Source organism: Equus quagga, chromosome 19 (assembly GCF_021613505.1).
Source record: "Equus quagga isolate Etosha38 chromosome 19, UCLA_HA_Equagga_1.0, whole genome shotgun sequence".
NCBI classification, from domain to species: domain Eukaryota; kingdom Metazoa; phylum Chordata; class Mammalia; order Perissodactyla; family Equidae; genus Equus; species Equus quagga.
Genome location: NC_060285.1, coordinates 14,567,651 through 14,586,492, shown reverse-complemented (window position 1 = coordinate 14,586,492; position 18,842 = coordinate 14,567,651). Strand labels below are relative to the sequence as shown.

The following is an 18,842-nucleotide window of genomic DNA, read 5'->3' as shown; positions in this document are numbered from 1 at the left end:
TTTTTAAAACTGTCTTTGTCATTAACTATATGATTTGCCTTTTTAGTGGCTGAAACTCTCAATATATCCTATATTTGTATCATTTTGCTTTATATATTTGAAAGCCTTCTACTTGGAAAATAACTTGGCTATTATATCCTCTTATGGATATTACACTTGACAATTCAAAATTATCTAATTAAGTATATTTATTATGTTTGAATTTGTCTGAAGTTAATATATCCACACATTTGTTTCATCTGTCTGAGATATCCTAATATAAATTTTATTTTTAAATTTTATAAATTATTTTAGGTGTCCTTCTTGAAGATAGTAAGCACATAGTTAAGATACTGCTATTTAAGAAAACATCAAGTCTTTGTCCAATAACAGAAGGGTTTAAAGAATTTATATTTATTAAAATAAATGATGTTAAGGTTTTGCTTCTCTCATAGCATTTTTAAGAAATATTTTTCAGCTTTGAGAAAAAATTTAGATACATTACAATGACCCCCTTTTTTAAATGTACAACTCAGTGAACGCATACAATCTGTAACCACAACAGCAATGACTTTATAAAATAATTCCATCACCCCCAACAGTTCCCTCATGGCCCTGTTTAGGGAGCCTCCACCACAGCACTCTCTGGCTCCTACTAACTTTCGTCCTGCTTTCAAGAATTCCCTATAAATGGAATCATACAACATGCAGTCTTTGTGCCTGGCTTGTTTTACTTAGCACAATACTTGCGAGGTTCATTCATATTGTTCATGTATCATCAGTTCATTCTTTTTCACTGCAGAGTAACATTCTATTGACTGGATATACCACAATTGTATACCAAATCCCCAGTTGAGGGACATTTGAGTTCCATAAATAAAGCTGCTATGAACATTCGCAAACATGTTTTTGTGTGTGCATATGATTTTATTTCTCTTCCACGAATACCTAGGAGTGGAATTGCTGGGCCATACTGTCAATATATGTTTAACTTTTTTAGAAAGTGACAACCTGTTTTCCAAATTAGTTGTACTATTTTACACTTCCACCAGCAATGGGTGAGAGTTCCAGAGGTTCCACATTCTCACCAAGACTTTGTATTGTCAGCCTTTTAAATCTTACCCATTGAAGAGGGTGTGAAGTAGCATTCCACGGTAATTTGCATTTCCCTGATGACTTCTGGTGTTGAGCATTTTTCAGGGATTTACTGCCTCTCCTTATGTCTTCTTGGATGATGTGTCTCTTAAAATATGTTGCCCATTTCTAACCTGGGTTGTTCGTCGTCTTGTTATTGTTATAAAAGTTCTCCATAGATTTCAGATACAAATCTGTTATCAGACATGTGCTTTGCAAATATTTTCTTCCCAGTTTGTGGCTTGTCATTTTATTTTCTTATGAATGTCTTTGGAAGAACAAAAACTGTCAGTTTAGATGAAGTCCACTTTATGTGTATATATATTTAGTTTGTGCTTTTTGTATCCTATTTGAGAAATCTTTGCCTAACCTAAAGTCACTAAGATTTTCTCCTCTGTTTTCTTCTATTAGTTCTATAGTTGTAGCTCTTCAATTTAGGTGTAAATTTCAAGTTAATTTTTGTATATGGTATCAAGTGAGGGTTGAGATTCATTTTTTTGGGAAATGGATAGCTAATGTTCCAACATAATTACTTTCTTCTTTCTCATTTTCTTTGCTTCTTTTTTTTTTTTTTTTGAGGAAGATTAGCCCTGAGCTAACATCTGCTGCCAATTCTCCTCTTTTTTGCTGAGGAAGACTGACCCTGAGCTAACATCCGTGCCCATCTTCCTCCACTTTCTATGTGGGATGCCTATCACAGCATGGCTTGCCAAGCGGTGCCATGTCTGCACCCGGGATCTGAACGGGTGAATCCCAGGCCACCAAAGTGGAACATGTACACTTAACCACTGTGCCACAGGGCCAGCCCCTTTGCTTCCTATTTCATACCAACTTTGTTTCATTTGCAATAATCATCTCCAACAACTTAGTTTTATTCCAATTTGTAACTTTAACAGAGGTCACCTTTGAGCATTCCAGAAACATCGTCCCTTTTTTTTTTTTCAGAGTGAAGGGTTAAAAAATACCGTCTGAGTTACCCCACAAAACACAAGAAACTTAGCAGCTTTTAAACCCAACCCACACTTCCCAAGCTGTTTCAAAACGTCTGTGATCAGCTGGTATTTGTATCTGTTTTCAAGAGCAACATTCGGCATCTGCCTTCAGCTTTGCAACCGACTTAAAACAATTATTTACAGATCATTCCATGTGTAACTGCTTTCGGTACATACTGTTTGCCCCTTTGGAACAAGACTTCCTCATTCTTGAATATTCATTTTGAGTACTTTTTTGGTTGGCTGGCAGATGACATAACAGAATCTTCAAGAAGTATACACTGGTCTATGTTTTGTGAGCTCTTGTATAGCGTATCATTTTTTTCTGTTGCCTTTAAACATGAGAGAACTTGGCTGGTATTCCTGGGTCTCCATCTTTTCTGCTCAAAACTCTGTAGATATTTTATTAGGACATTTATTATTATAGCGAACAAGCTGAGGTAGAATTTTTTTATTCTTCAAACATAATATGTTCCTCTCTACCCCTTGCCTTTTGCATTACAGTGTAGCCTTAAAAATCAAGCTTTACTCCTCATCCATCACCACCAAACCACATGTGGCCGTTGAGTATCTAAAACGCAGCATGTCTGAATGGAGATCTGGAAAATATATATTGGATTTTGAAGACTTAGTATGAAAAAACGTATGTCAAATATCTCACTAGTACTTTTAAAAGTACAGATCATATGTTGGAATGATAATATTGTAGAGCTATTGGATTAAATAAAATATATAACTAAAATTCATTTCACTTGTTTCATTTTGCTTATCTAAATGTGGCTACTAGAAAATTTAAAATTACACATATGATTCATATTTCTATTGGACAGCACTACTCAAGAGACAGACTTCCCAGATTTGCATTTTGGTTCCACAATGCTGAGTAATTTCAACAAGTCTCTTTTATAAGCCTCCATTTCCTCACCTGGAAATGGATGAAAATAATTACACTCGCCTCAAGGCTTATTGTGGGGATCAAATAAGATTATGCATGTAACGTTATTGTGCTGGCACAAAATCAATTCTTATTAATGAGAGTTATTACTATTCTTAAAGGAAGGATTTTTTTTTAATCCTTATAATTCAAATATTTTTCTAGGGGGTACTTTGATGTGGGCAACTTATTGCTGATTTTGCCTGGATTGTAGGGGCCCCTTTTGATCTGCATGCATAGAATTTTTTTCAGTTCTTGACAATTTTTCTTGGATTTCATCATCCTATGAATGGACCATCCAACACCTTACCCTTAAGAGCCTGAAGCCCCCGATTTTCATGAACTTTGTACCACACCAGCTCAGTCACTCCATCCCAGGATAACATGCCAAATAACATATGTCACCTAAGACACTGAAGCTCTAAGATTTCACTCCCCAAATCCATCCTTTTATCCTTTCAAAATATTTGGCCAAAGACTCCTGTTCTCACAGCAAAAATTTCCTAACCTTATCATAATTTCCATTTCACTCTGCCCATCACTTTCTCACTATCCATCAAATACCTCTGGTCTGTCTTTCCCTTTTCTTTTCTTTTTAGGTCCATATATTCCGAAATACATCATTATAACCACACTCTTGAATCACGGAAGTTTGGTGTTTTTCTAACTCAAGTTCTGGGTAGCTGAGATTTCAATACAGCACTGCCCTGAAGGCCAGAAGAACTAGATTTCAGCATAAATTCTCTGATTAGCAGCATTCTGCTAATTCCTTTGGTAAATTCCTTATTGACAAAAGAAAACATTGTTTCTCTAGCACAGGATTTTTGAGAAGACGCAATTAAATAAGGTACATGAAAGCATTACCTTCTTTATCCAGGGGAATGAAGAAGACCACAGCAATGAAAATGGGAAGGAATCAATACTCAGGATGGGGAAAAGGTGGGTCCGGGGACACTTAATTGCTTTAAATGAATTTAATCTCTGAGCCGAGACCAATTACAGCTCCTGGTGGGGCAAGTCACATGCGCAGGTGAGGAATAACTGCTGTACTTTGAAGAACCACAGATAACGGTTAGATACATGAGACAGAGACAAAAGCGAGCACACTCAAGAAAGGCAGCAACTTGGAAACCATTTACTACACAAATACATCAGAAGATATATATAAGTGTCAACTAGGTTTTGAGCACTGCTATTTGAGATATAGTTGAAGGAATGGGAACGATGAGAAGACTCAGTAGACATGCCAGGTCTTCAAACAAGTGATTGACACACTCTACAGTCCCAAAGTATGGAACCCATGCATTGGTTGGAGGCCATTATCGGCAAAGTTTTGTCCTAAGAGGTGGGTATAGAGATAAAAGTTACAGGGCTTGCCCTCCTGGTTCTCATTATCTGGTGGGGAAGACAGATGAGTTAACAGACAATGACACATATACTTGCATTTGGTCTTTATTAATACTCAGGACCAAGGGGGGAATCAAAAAGATGAAGACTTCATTACAGAACAAGGTGAATATTTCTAATAGAATTTCTAAATACGGAACAAGCTCCTTTGGGGCGTAATGATCTCTTATCTCCAGAAGTATTCAAAAGCAGAAGATTAATGACCATTTACATAGAATATTATAGAAGAAAGTGGAAGGTATGCTAGGTGAATACTAAGTTCCTTCCTAATTAAGATTTTATGATTCTCAAAAGGGGACAGGGCCCATTCACTAGGATACTCTGTTACACAAAGAAACATTTGCCTGTGTAAAGGGAACTGTACAACTGACATAGAAAGATTCTTTTCTAAGGCAGATTACAATTTCTATTCGTTGTCTACAATTTTCCCTGTCTAATAGTTAAAAGCCAAAGATCAGTCTTCAAAATACAGAAAGGTATGTTTTCAAACGCATTTCACTTATCCATGTCCCATCTGTGATCTTGCCCTCAACATATGAAGGAAAAAAGCCCATCACAAATGCCAGGGGTGCACTGCTGGCCTTACAGAATCAGCCTTCATATTCACAAACCACATGGAGAATGGAACGACCAATAAAAGGGATAAAAAAAAAAGGGAGGATGGCAACTTTTCCAGATCTGGGCATAATATTTAACCTCAGCCAGCCTTCCTGCATAATCTGAGACCCAAAAGGAGAGAAAGAACAAGAGCAAACATCCATAAACTATTCCAGAAAAACAACTCAAAATGCATACCCTCTGATGAGAGGTCAACAGTCATCTGTTTCTCTGTTGTAGAAAAGAGAAGTTGTGTTGACATGGGAGATTTGGAACGGAGAAGATTAAAGAGGTTAATCACATCCATCTACAATTATATGGAAAGGGAAGGAAAGAAAATAAAGTGCCTACTATGTGCCAAGCACTGGGCTTTTCATTCTGAACTTCATTTAATTGGATTTAATCTTCACCAATAAAGGGGAGCTCGAGCTACCAATTTCGAAAGACAATTAAGCTCTATGTATCACTCTCAGTATTACCATATCATAGTGAACCTGGACAAGGAAATTCTGAAGGTCACGCATAACTTACTTCTTCCGCAGGGCACCTTAGGGAAGATCATGCACTCCATGAGACATATCCTTTGTCTTCCATCTTTCTTCTGCAGGCGAAGTTTAACTAGAACTGCTCCACCCCATGAGGTGGGGTATTCACCAAGTGTGGTCTCTCTGAACTATATCCTAGGCCCGGCAATCATAACACACACACCCAATTTTGGGAAGAGGACCAGGTTGAAAAGATTCATATGTGAGCTCTTGGGCAAGTTGCTTAACCTCCCTGGGCCTCATTTCTCCTAAAAAGGCTCTGAGTACTGGCTTCCTTCTAACCCTGAGACCCTATGATTTCACGTTACCATCAGTCCCTCCTAGCTGAAAATGTCTATCATTCGGGAAGCATATCTTCCCAGGAAACAGAGAGGGAAGGCAGCAGTTTATCCATCCCCCGAGCTGTCTCCCAAAGGACAGCTAGGTGTTGAAAGATTGCTGTTATCTAAAGAGAACCTCTGCAATACTCCACAGGGACCAGTACAAAGGCAACTGAGAACGAGTAGGGAGCCAATTTTGAGAGTCAACCATCAATATTTTCTGTAACCATAGTCTTGAATCCTGCTTCATGATCTTTCTGATGTTGGTAATGAGCAGGCATCGGGTCTAAGAGAAAAGGAGATAAATTAGGGCTCCCAGCTAGACAGGTGAATCATGAAACAGCTCCTGCCCCCAGCAGCTTCCCTTCACGAGCTCGGAGCATCCTCACCCCAGTGTGGCAGGAAGGCGACTTTCTGGGCCAACTGGGACAAGATCAGAGGCTGGCAGACATGCAAGGTCTCGTCTGAAATCTAGCAAGATAGGTATCGCTGATTGAAGGCAAACTGTCCAGAGTAATGACTATTTAGTTTAGAAAATGATCCTTGGGTGAGACTGATGGGGCCGTCCCAAAGCTCAGCAGCATCGTTAGTGTGGTACTCTTTTATCCCCAGCAGGAAGCTCCACTCCCAGTAGGCCTTTAAATGGAGGGGTCATGTTTAACACATTTGTTCTTCACGAACAACCAGAAAAAGACCACCACTGAGAGCTTAGAGGACCCTTGTCTAGATGCAATTATAGTATCTTAGCTTAAAAACAGGCCACAGGGGCCAGCCCAGTGGTGCAGCGGTTAAGTTTACACGTTCTGCTTCGGAGGCCCGGGGTTCGCCGGTTCGGATCCCAGGTGCGGACATGGCACCACTTGGCAAGCCAAGCTGTGGTAGGTGTCCCACATATAAAGTAGAGGAAGATGGGCATGGATGTTAGCTCAGGGCCAGTCTTCCTCAGCAAAAAGAGGAGGATTGGCAGCAGATGTTAGCTCAGGGCTAATCTTCGTCAGCAAAAAGAGGAGGATTAGGCAGTAGTTAGCTCAGGGCTAATCTTCAAAAAAAACCCCCAAAAAACAGGCCACAGAGAAGAAAATATAACATAGGAGAAAGAGCATGGATTGTGGCATCAGATAGCTCTGGGTTTTACTCCTGGTGCTGCCGTGTCCTAGCTATGCATGTGATTTGGGGTTAGTTATTTAACCTCCTAAGCTCGGTTTCCTTATCTGTATAATGAGATAACAACCACCTGCTCCACAGAGTTGTGAGCACCTCTATGAGAACCACATAAAACAGGAGAAACAAAGTAAGTGTTCCATAAACAACTGATGTTACACCACAGCCCAGAGGATCCAAAGTCACTGAAGACAGGAATTTGGGGTTCAAGTGCAACTCAACAGCGGCAACGTCACTCCCCTGTGGTTACAGTCTGTTCTCCCTCTTTTCCTTCAGATCTGTTCCCCGTTCGTGTCTCCTGAATCGTACGATCCCATATCTCATCTCATTTCATCTGGAAAGGGAAAAGTCAAATATCGGCCTTGGCATTTATTACCTGCCTGATCTTAGGCAAATACTCTTCAATTCTGTGCTTCCATTTATAAATTATCTGTGAGATGGAGGTAATAAAAGTCCCCTCTCCACCCCACAGGGTTGTCGTGAGAAGTGAGTGACAGCACGTGTCGTCCCCCCACGCTGCACATCTTGAGTGGAGTTCGGAGCACAAAGACGCAGTTGGTCCTGGTCGCCTGTTGATACGGGGACTCAGAGGCCGGAAATGAATGAGCCGTGTAAACATCAGCAGACCCAGGAGCATTTTACAGGCCACAAACACAAGCAGGCTGAGCGATCAGCATTTGCAAATCCACACTAATTGGTCATTATGGGAGAAGCGTACCAGTGCACCAGGAATTTCCCACAGTTCGTTTTTAATCATGCTCCCATCCCTCATCAACTTCCTTTTCCTATGACTCCATTCTCCAGCCTAAGAGATAGAATAATGGGCCCGCAGGAATATTTCTGAGAAATGCCATTTCCAACAGCCGTACCAAGTGGCTTCTCCGAGTGGCATCAGGGGAGGCAGCCGTGTGTGTGTCTGCGGAGGGTACCGTCTGACGTGCTGCCTGATCACAGCTGCAGAACACAGCATGGGCCCATTCTCTCCTGATCTTCCTCCTTCTCTAATGTCAGCTAATGGATGGCATTTTAATGTGTTCTCTTCCTTGTGTACCTGCCATGGAAAGACACTCACCTGTCCCAGGGCTGCTCTGGGGACGTTACATGGGCAGGTACAGATGGAGCTGCCTTATTTAGGCCACCGCAGGGTCACCTGTAGACAAATACCTGGCTGCTGACCCATGCCCTGAGGCACAACAGGCTTCAGGAAGGTGGTGAGCCCTAAGAGTGATAGATAACCCCGTTCCTAATGGCTTCATTATTCTTAGAGACCCAGGTCTGAGTTTACCGTGTATCATTCACTTAGCAAACAATCTCATAGGCCAAGCATCACACCAGGCTTTAGGGGTAAAGGGGTGATGAAACCCAGACATGATCCTGGCCCTTTTGGAGCCTACTGTCTAGGGGAGAGACAGACATTTACCGGCACACCCCACAAAGGCATAAAAGAGTATACTCTGCAATGAGTGTCCTGAAGAAACATATGCGATCCTATGAGAACATATAACAAAGGAACCCTAGGAGATGAGGAAGGCAGGGAAAGTTTCCCTGAGTAAATGTAGCTTATGCCAAAGAACTTGGAATTAATTAGCAGTGGGGGAAGAGAAGGCAGGCTGGGGTACAGAGTCTAACAGATAGAAGAAACAACCTGTGCAAAGGCCCCCTGGTGGGAGAGAAGGAGCAGAGCAAACACGAGACGGAGGGAGTGGGCAATGGTGCTGCTGGTGGCGCAAGATGAAGTTGGAAGGAGGCAGGAGCCAGACTGTGCAGGGAAATGTGACTCACTTAAGGACTGTGGTCTCTATCTTAAGAGCCTGGGGAAATCACTGAAGGTTTTATGCAGAGGAAAGGGGATGGCATGGTTGGGCTCGCTTTTGGGAATGGTGACTCATGCTACTGATGAAGAATAGATTTGGGCGAGGAGAAGTGAGCAGAGCAGAAGAGAAGAGACTAATCTGGAAAAAAGCTGCTGTTGTGCTGGGGAAAGATCACAAATGCTTAGACTAGGATGCTGGCAGTGGAGATGCAGACAAGCTAGGATGTGGAACGGTTAGAGACACAGTAGGGAAAGGGACCTATCAAAGGCAAACTCTTGGTTCCGGAAGAGCAACTAAGTAGATAGACAGCGATGCTATGAGGCAGGAGAGGCTCAGGTTGGGAGGAATGGGCAGATCATGGTCTGTGGTTTGTTGAGTGAGACTATGTATAAATTATTAGTACTGTTATCATTATTATTATGGAAAACTTATGTTTGACAAAATGCTTTCATACTCATTGTCCTCACTGGATTCTGACAACAGCCTCATGGGATCCAGGACTGTGGGAGATAGGTATTTAATTGGTAGGGAAATAAAATATAGCTGTAGGGCATGGTATAGAGGGTAGAGAACAGGACTCTGGAGATAGTATCTTTTAGAACATATCAAATTGTACTTTTTAAAATTCTTTTTATTTTTTAAGCCATGCATCTTCAATTCAAATGGATAAAAATCCAGTATGGAAAATCATGTGCGGCAGGTCGACTGGTTTCCAGTGGGCACGAGAGTCAGTATCAGCCTTTCTCCCTCCCACCCCTATTTCCTCCAAGACCTCACGGAAGCCCTGGGGTTCAAGGAGTAGATTACAGCCCCTAGTGCCTTACTCCTTCAACCTCCCACCTCTCCATGGACTTCGTAACAGGCCATGCACTCAGGAGCACTGTAATACCATGTTGCCTTGGCTGCAAAGGGAATGGGGTATTTCCAAGACTGATGCATTTCAGGCAGGGCCAGGCCTTCCCGGGAGTTATCTTATTTGATCCCTGCCTTGGTGGCTGGCACTGTCCCACATCTGACAGCTGAGAGAGCCAAGGCTCAGAACCCAAATCCGATAGTTTCTCCAGTGGCAAGCCAGGATATGAACTTGGGGTTTGTGCAACCACTTTGACTTCTCTTAAAAAGCAGAGGGCACGGGCTCGCCAGGGACACAGCACACGGCTGCCAAAAGAAAGGAGGATGATGAAGGAGGTAGCAGAAGCTTCCTTCTGCGCCAGATGCTGCCCTTCCCCACCACTGCTTTTCCCCACGGCGTTGGCGCTGAGACCCTGGGAGACAGAGTGGCTTGCTTTCACCTTAATTAGCACAGCAATTTGCTAAATTTTGTTTTTCCCTCTTTAAGAGTGTTAATCAATTTTAGCTCAGAAGAGATTCAAATGGCACACAAATTACCACAACATCCCCAAACGCTAAATTCTGAACATCTCCATCAACCTCAGAGCCTGAAATATGGGACAAATCAGAAACTCCAGCCAGCATGTCTGTGATCTATTTAACATGTTATGGCTCTAAAATGAAAAGCTAATGGCTTTATGAGGTTGGGAACAAGCAATTTGCTAGAATCAGCCTCACCTAGGTGTTTAGTTCTTCCCAAGGTGACTGCAAACAGCATCAACGTGTAACTGCAAAGTTACATGTTCCTCTAATAACAGCAATTTGTTAGATCCACAAGCATTCCAGGGTACCAATGATGCACCAGAAATACAGTAAAGACTAGGATGCGACCCCCGTCCCCATTAAGAAGGTTCTATACTAAAGTAGTAGACAGGCAAGTGAATAAAAAATGTCTTCCTCCTTCCTCGAGAAGTCAGGGAAGGCTGTCAGAGGAGGTGGCAGTGCAGCTGAGTTCTGAAGGATGAGCAAACTTGTGACAAGGTAAGCAGAAGGGCACGTCAGATAGAAGGAATCACATACGCAAATGCTCAAATATAGGAGAGAGGGCAGAGAGAACCAGAGGCACTTTCCTAGAGCTAAGTGAGAGGGTGGATTTGCAGGAATGACAACAGATGAGACTGGAAGAAGAATCAAGAGCGAGAATATGCAGGACTTCTTAATCAGACTGTGAATCTCAATCTTGATGCAGGCAAAGTGGCGCTGCAGAAGGATTTTAAGCAAGGGAGTGACATCACCAAATCAGTCTCATTTGGTTGAAACTCTCCAGTACATCGTAATCCTTAATATTTATTCAGCACAGTCTTTGAAAGCACATTCACATACATGCTCCAATTTCAGCCTCTTAATTACCCCATGAGGTTAGTATTACAATCCCTTTTCTACTGATGAGAAAAGAAACCCAGTAAAGGTATAGGTATTTCCTCTGTGTCTTACGACCAGAGAATGACAAAACATGAACTCAAATTTCACTGGGTGACGGAATTCTCTAGACAGTAGTACAACAAATCTCTTTCAGATACATAGGAAGCTAATGGCCTCCAGCTTCTACAGAAAAGCCTTGGTGGCCAGAGCTGCACAGACCAACATTCATTACTGTGCTAAAGGAGTGGTCGCTTGACTGCTCTTGATGACAAAATCAGATTCAGGTGGCAAACCACCTCAGTCACACCCTGGGCATTTCCACTTGGGAGCTGAGGTGGCTGCCAAGGCTGCAGTCTACCAAACCATGAACAAGAAGAGCTTCCATCTTGAGGGACCTGGGAGGCGCCCCTCCCTCCCGCCTGTACCTTGAGCTCATCTGCGTTGTAGAAGTCCACACGCACGGCGGGCACCATCCAGGTCTGGAAGAGCGTCGCCAGGATCTGCTCCGCGATGGAGTCGGCGATGAGGTGGAAGTGCAGAGGGTTCCGCCTGTGAGAAGGAGAAGCACGAGGGTCAGGAGGAGAAGGCAGGCCTTTGAATTCCAGCCGCAAAAGCGCTCTTATCAATTCGCCACGTGCGGCCAGTTTCTAACAGCCCTTGTGAAAGTAAATCAGGCCTGTTATTAAACCAGTGCTGACTGGTGAGGATGTCAGAGCAGAAAAGGAGAGAAGGAAGACCTATCCCCCAAACTCGGCATCTCAGAGGTGACAACTGAGGACCAGACAGGGTAGAGTCGTTGGTGACACCATTCAAGCGAACCGCCACACCTCTGCACTGCTGTTGCTTCACTCCCCCAAAACAGTGAGGAAATCTCCTCCCCAGGCTGCTGTGTCGAGTGGATGAGATAATATGTGCGATGTATAACGCATGTCAATAATAAACACAGCTGGGATAATAATAAATAGCAGATATGCCCTTCTGAGGGACTGCCAGGCACAAAGCAATAGTTCAATCCAGAAGAGGTGCTTCATAAATACTATTGTGCTAGTAAAAATACCAACATACATTGTAATACTATGATTCAGCACCTCTGGGAAATCTAAAGAAGAAAATGACTTGTTCCCTCTGACCTCAAGGAGCTCGTACGATTTAGAGAGACGATCCACAATCAAACATACACCTGAAGGGGAACGTGACAGTGTGATGATGACAACAGGACACAAAGTTCCATGGGAGTAAAGAAAAAGAAGGGCTAATTCTGATGAGTCAGAGGGATGTGGACGACTTCAGGCAGCAGTGCCCTATAGGATAAAGACGACTTTGACCGCAGTCAAAGGGAGAGGGGACCCAATCCCGGGAGAATCATAAGGGACGGTGGCCCAAGCCCAGAGTGTGTTGAGAGTGTGGTGGAGGGAGGAAGTGGTTAGCAGGGTCTCTAAGGTTAGAGCAGAGGAGGAGAGAGATGAGAGCACACAGGAAGCAGAGCAATGAATGCCCAGCTAAACAGTCTGGACTTCATCAGGGAGACATGGGGGACCAATATGACCTGGCTCTGAGCTCTCAGCCTCCTGTGCTGTCGCTCCCCAGCCCTGTCCTAAGTGCTAGACACACATCTTTCATGCACCATGCTCTCTCTACCTGGGCCTTTGCATATTCAGTTTGCTCTGCAGAAAACCATCTTGGACATGCTCATTTGACAAATATTTATTGAACACCTACTACCTGCCAGGGGAAGAGCAGGATGCTGGGGACACAGTGGTGAGGAAGACACACCATCCCTGCTCTCGTGAATCTCACGGTCTTGCCCTCTCCTTCTTCCTCCCTCTCCCTTCACACTTCCCATTCAGCACGTGGTTCTCTCTTACCCAGACTTCAGTTCTGAGGGCCACCACCATTTGCTCCCAGTCCTTTCCTGACGGCCCATGACTAGGTCAGGGGCCCTTCCTAACAGACAATATCTCAGCACCATGCACCCATCTTCAGGTTGTGATCGCCTGTTTACTTGTCCCCATCCCCACTTGACTGTGAGCTCAGGGAGGTCAAGGGTCATGCCAGCTATATTCAGATGGATAGCCCCAGGATCTAGCCTAGTGCCTGGAACATAGTAGGAGTTCAATAAGCGAATTGAATGGATGGTGGGTGATGGAGAGCGGACAGATAAGGGGAATAAAGGTGGACACATCATTTAGGAGATTAGACCAGAATGTGAAAAGAGAATCTATTTAAGACAGTGTCTGAGGAGGAGCAACAAGGAGAATGAATCCAAAGGGATTTCAGGAGAAGAGATCTTAGGTATGGGGGAAATGAGAGGAAGCAGCAGAGGATTACACTGGGGTTCCTGGGTTGGTGGTGATGTCTCCCAGATGGGAGATACAAGAAGGCATACTGGAGAAAGAAGATGGGTTTGGGACTGGGTGTACCAAGCTTAGGGTGAGGGTGGCAAAGCCAGGTGGAGCTGGATGGATGAGTCTAAAAATGAAGGAAGTTATCATCCAAGGCTAACCTGCCAGAAACATAACAGGTGCTCAAGGCTGATAAACTGAATAAATGAATCGAAGAAGCAATCAGCACGGCACAACTTCTCCAGGGGACCCACTGGCTGAACACTGCAAATGCTCCCATTAAACCACCTACACCCGGGGGAAGGGGCATGTCTGCCCTATAAGAAGCTTCGCTCTAGGAAGCTGCCAGTAGGCCTGCGTGATGATTGGTGGTGTGAGGAGGTGATGGTATTTGTTTATTGGCCAGTGATCTGCCTGAAGGCTAAGGCAGAGGCACTGAGTCAAAGTCACAGAGGGTCCATATATCTTGTTGGCACAACCACCTTCCTCACAGGAGCCACAATGGAGTCTCACAATCGAGAATGGATAAAGGTAAGCCTGCATAATTACCAGCTTGCATTTTTATCTACAGTGGAGGGATGGTACGATGGTGTGGAGTGACAATACCAAACAGATCAAGCTACTTATATTTGCTCCAACACATCATGCTTTCCACATGTCTGCATCTTTGCTTGTGCTGTTCCCTCTCCATGGACTACTCTCCCCCTACTTGGAGGTCCCGTGAGTTCCCATCCACCCTTCAAAATTCCCTTTTGAAGTCATCTCCTCCTGGAAATCTTCTTTGCGCCCGTCCCTTTTCCTGCCAACTCAGCATCTCAGATGAAAAGTGAATCTAACATTTACAGCATGGCATTGTGATACATATTCAAACCCCTGACTCCCTGTCTCCCCTGTGAGGCCCCCGAGGACAGGAACCCTCTATTCATCTCCATCCCCAGTGCCCAGCAGAGAGGCTCGCACATCACGGGTGCTCAACAAACACTTGTGGGACAGAAAAAGAAAGCCACGCCCCTTCTGTGTCACTGTTAACCTCACCATAAGATAAAAACAGTCGATGGCACACTGCGCATCAATTGTACCGAGTTGGGGCTCCGCTCCAGAAGGTCTGGGTTGGAAGCCTGGCTGAATTACTGAGTGACTATAAGCAAGTCACTTCATCTCTCTAGGCTTCAATTTTTTCATCTTAAAACAGGAACAATAATGGCAAGTAAGCAATGTTACATGGGATAATTGTGAGAATTAAATGACATATACAAAGTGCTTAGTAAATTTCCTGGTGTGGTAAGATTTCAACATATGTTAACTATTGGTATGGTCTGTATGTTTGTACCCCGCCACCCCCGTTAATATACTGAATCCTAACCCCTAAGGTGATGGTATCAGGAGGTGGGGCCTTCAGGAGATGTTTAGGTTGTGAGTGCAGAGTCCTCCTGAAAGGGATTTGTGCCTTTATAAAAGGGGCTCCAGAGAGAGAGCCCTCCCTCTCCCCCCATGTGAGGGCATGGCGAGAAGTCAGCAGTCTGCAGACAGCGCGCAGGCCCCACCAGAACCTGACCACGCAGGTGCCATGATCTTGGACTCCCAGCCTCCAGAAGCATGAGAGATACATTTCTGTTGCTTATGAGCCACCCAGTCTGCGGTATTTTGTTATAACAGCCCAAACAGACTAAGACAACTATTACCAACATTAACTTAGGAAACTGTTATTTTCTCTACTGCTTTTGCACCACTTTTCAAATAAAGTATTTTCAATTAGTTCCTCCATCCACAGACAAAAACAAAAGAGGTGAACAGATAAACATCCAACCAAGAGCTACCAAGCAGCAAGTACATGTGAGAATAATAGGGCTTTAGGTGATGCATGAGCTCAGGGTCCTCTCTTTAGGCAGCTATCAACCTGGTGGAGACAGAGAAAGAAAGAATACAAACAACCAGATAAATGTTCGAACACGGTGTGCCAGAACACTGGGATGCCACACGCAACTGCAAAGTTTGGGAATGGCATACCTCCCAGGGAGCCATTTGAATAGACTGACAGAGACAGTAAGTGAAAGGTACCTTACAGTTGGATGGTGCACAACCTCCAGGACCGTATGGGATGGCTCTTCAAGGAGGAGCATGAAAGTTACAGGGGTGTGAGGATGGAAGAGACCACTTCTCACTAGTGGAGAATCAAGAAGTTTCCATGGACTTTGTGGCAATTAAACTGAACCTTTGGGTGGGAAAAGGTGGAGGATAGAGAAAGGTATTCTGCAGGATGCAAGAGAATAAGGAAAGAAACAGGAGGGAAAGTACACAGCATGTCCGTGAAAGAATAATAGTCTTATTTGGGTGGATCATACAACATTTATTGGACACCTACTGTATTCCAGGAGTAAGGAGGATAAAAAGAAAAAGAGAGAGAAAGTCCTAACGGCAGGCTGGGCCAGAGTGTGTGAATTCCTAAGAACCGTGATTTCATTCTCTCAGAGAAAGAGAGCCAGACAAGGTTGGGGGCGCTCGGCAGGCAGCAGATCAAAGCTGCAATTCAGGAGGTTAATCTGGTTACAGAGGGGAAGATGGACCAGCGTGGGTGAGAGAACAGGCTCTTGGAGGAGGATGCCACAAGCATTCCTATGAGGTATTCCCCCTGCATGTTCTTCCTCTGGTCCATTTAAAGTCTCTCCAGTAGGAAGAGTAAATGCAGAAAGAAACTCAGCTCATCTTTAGGGCAAGACTAGGTGCTTGCATTGTCAAAGGGGTCAGTGCCTCATTTGTCTCCCTCATTCGAAGACTATGAAAACACTTACTCAGAGGACATGAGGGCCCCAGCCCAGGAGACCACTGAGTCCCTGGAAGGTGCCCACACTGTCTCAGCAATCGAATGCAGGCTAACCAGCAGCGGCTCGAGTCTCATTCTCCGGAGACGAAATGCGCAGAGGGGCCCTGCTAGTGCGGTGCCCTCCGTACCATCATGAGAATGTGGGTCTCGTCACCTTCACCTCTCGGTGGCCACAGGGAAAGCACCTGAAAACATCATCCAGACCACTTTTCTTGGAGCTTCTGTCTGAGCCAGAACGTGTCCCTTTTGCTTTAACTTGTAAATCCAGCTACCAAGCAGATGGTCCCACCTTCATACCCCTCAGAATCAAGACGGCCCCAAATACAACCACTCTAACACACCAAGTGACTATTTTGGAGCGTGTGCTTAGTACCTGTCTCTCCTCAAGACTGTAAGCTCCATGGGGACACAGAGTCGTGCAGCCAAGCCCCTGAAACAATGCCTGGGATATGAAGCAGGGGCTCATTCTGTCCTCTTGGCCCCTTAGACACGCCCGTCCTCCTGAATTCCCCACATAGGTGAAAGCTGCACTTCTCCATCCTCACAAGCTAGAAATGGGAGCATCATCTAGGCTCCTTGCCTTGCCACATCCCACACACCCAATCAGTGGCAAGTCCTCAGAGGCAGATTAGCCTAATGGTTAGGAGCTGGGTCCCTGAAGCCAAACTGTCTGGCTTCTTACTTTGGTCTGTCACAAACTAATGATGTGACCACAGTCAGGCTTCTTAATCTCTGAGTCTCAGTTCCTTAATCTGTAAAACGGAGTTTATAATAACAGCTCTTACCTCATAGTTGGTGTCAGATGGACCGAAGCACTTAGAACAGTGACTTGCAGGCAGTAAGGACTTTGTAAATTTTAACTATTACCCTATCTGACCTTCAGTGATAGCTCATGAATCTATTCCTCTGTCTCTGAGCTTGCTCTCTCCAACCCTCCATCCTGGAAACCCTGTGCTCTCACCAAATGATCACACAGTCCGCTGCTGTAAAACGTATGAAATCCAGCCTCCCGCATGGGGCTAAGAGGACCTTCCAGGATCTCACCTCGTCCACCTTTCCAGGCTCATGTCTGCCCACTCCCTCCTCGAACCCTGCCCTCCAGTCATTCTCTTCCCCAGGCTTGCATGGGATCAGCTCCTGCTCCTCCTTCAGGAGTAAACTCAAGTGTCACCTCCTCAGGGAGGACCTCCGTGGTCGCCCCATCCCAAGAGCCCCTCTCTCTCCCCCATCGCTCCCTGCCCCATTGCCCTGTTTGGTTTCTTCCCAGCACTTACTAGAACTGGAAATCCCCATAGTCCTCTGCAGGTCTATCTCCCACTCTCCACTAGAATGTGAGCTGTCTAGGGCAGAGGTGCTCTAGTTTCACAAAGGAGCTGCTCTCCTGTTTACTCTCAACAACCCCAGTGCTTAGAAAGTTCCTGGCCATGGGTGCAGTGCCAGGAGTAGCCATGCTCTCCTGCAGGCTTGTGTTCATGCTGTCGTCTCTTCCTCCACCACCCACACACTGCTGGCTAACTGCTTCCAGCCTTCCGTTCTCAATTTAGACACCACGGCTCTGAGGAAGCCATTCCCCTGGGCCACATGCCTTTCTTCATACCTCCCACTGAATTCAGGGCTCAAAACTTAGATGTCTGTAATAATCCACTGACTATTCACTTCTCTGTTCCCTGCTGGATGGAGTCTTGGCACTGGGAGCTGCGTGTTGTTAATATCTTATTCCCAGATTTATAACAGTTCCTTGTAGATATAACCATCCAGTAACTGTTTATTGAAAGAACGAATAAATGGACAATGGAATAATTACCAAAGAGATCCAAATGCCCTCACAGCTTGACATAATTACCTGGAAGCTAGGTGAAAAGCCACCTCGAAGAAAATGTAGGAGTAAATCTTTTAACATTGGCTTAGGCAATGGTTTCTTAGATATGACAGTAAAGCATAAACAATGAGAGAAAAAACAGATACGCTGATCTTCATCAAAATTAAAAATTTTTGTGCTTCAAAGGACACCATCAAGAAAGAGAAAAAGATAACCCCAGAACAGAAGAAAATATATGCAAAGCATATGTCTGATAAGAGACTTGTAGCCATTATATATAAAGATCTTTACAACTCAAACAATACAAAGAAGTAAGCTGAGTAAAAACTGAGTAAAAGATTTGAACAGCCATTTCTCAAACAAGATATACAAATGGCCAATAAGCATAAGAAAAGAAGCACAACATCTTTATTATTAGTCACCCATGAGACATCGCTTCATACCCATGAAAATGGCTAAAATAAAAAAGACAGGCAACGACAAGTGTTGGTGAGGATGTGGAGCTACTGGAACCCTCATTTGTTACTTGTGGAATTTTAAAATGGCTGTAGCTGCTTTGGAAAACAGTTTGGCAGTTTCTCAAAAAATTAAGCAGAGTTACTACTGCTGAGTTACTGAGCAATTCTACTCCTAGTTATATATAAAAAACATATGAGAACGTATGTCCACACAAAGCTTGTATACAAACCTATATAGTAGAATTATTCATAATAGTCAAGAAGTA

General features: G+C 44.2%; 1 protein-coding gene across 10 annotated transcripts in view; it reads right to left on the bottom strand.

Moving 5' to 3' along the window:
• The window catches only part of LARGE1 (LARGE xylosyl- and glucuronyltransferase 1), a 534,909-nt gene that overhangs the window by 253,755 nt on the left and 262,312 nt on the right, over window positions 1-18,842 (bottom strand). For all 10 annotated transcript variants that reach the window (XM_046646633.1, XM_046646628.1, XM_046646630.1 and 7 more), the window contains one exon: window positions 11,562-11,685. In XM_046646633.1, coding sequence (XP_046502589.1) covers window positions 11,562-11,685 — 124 coding nt within the window. The remainder of the gene's footprint in view (window positions 1-11,561; window positions 11,686-18,842) is intronic.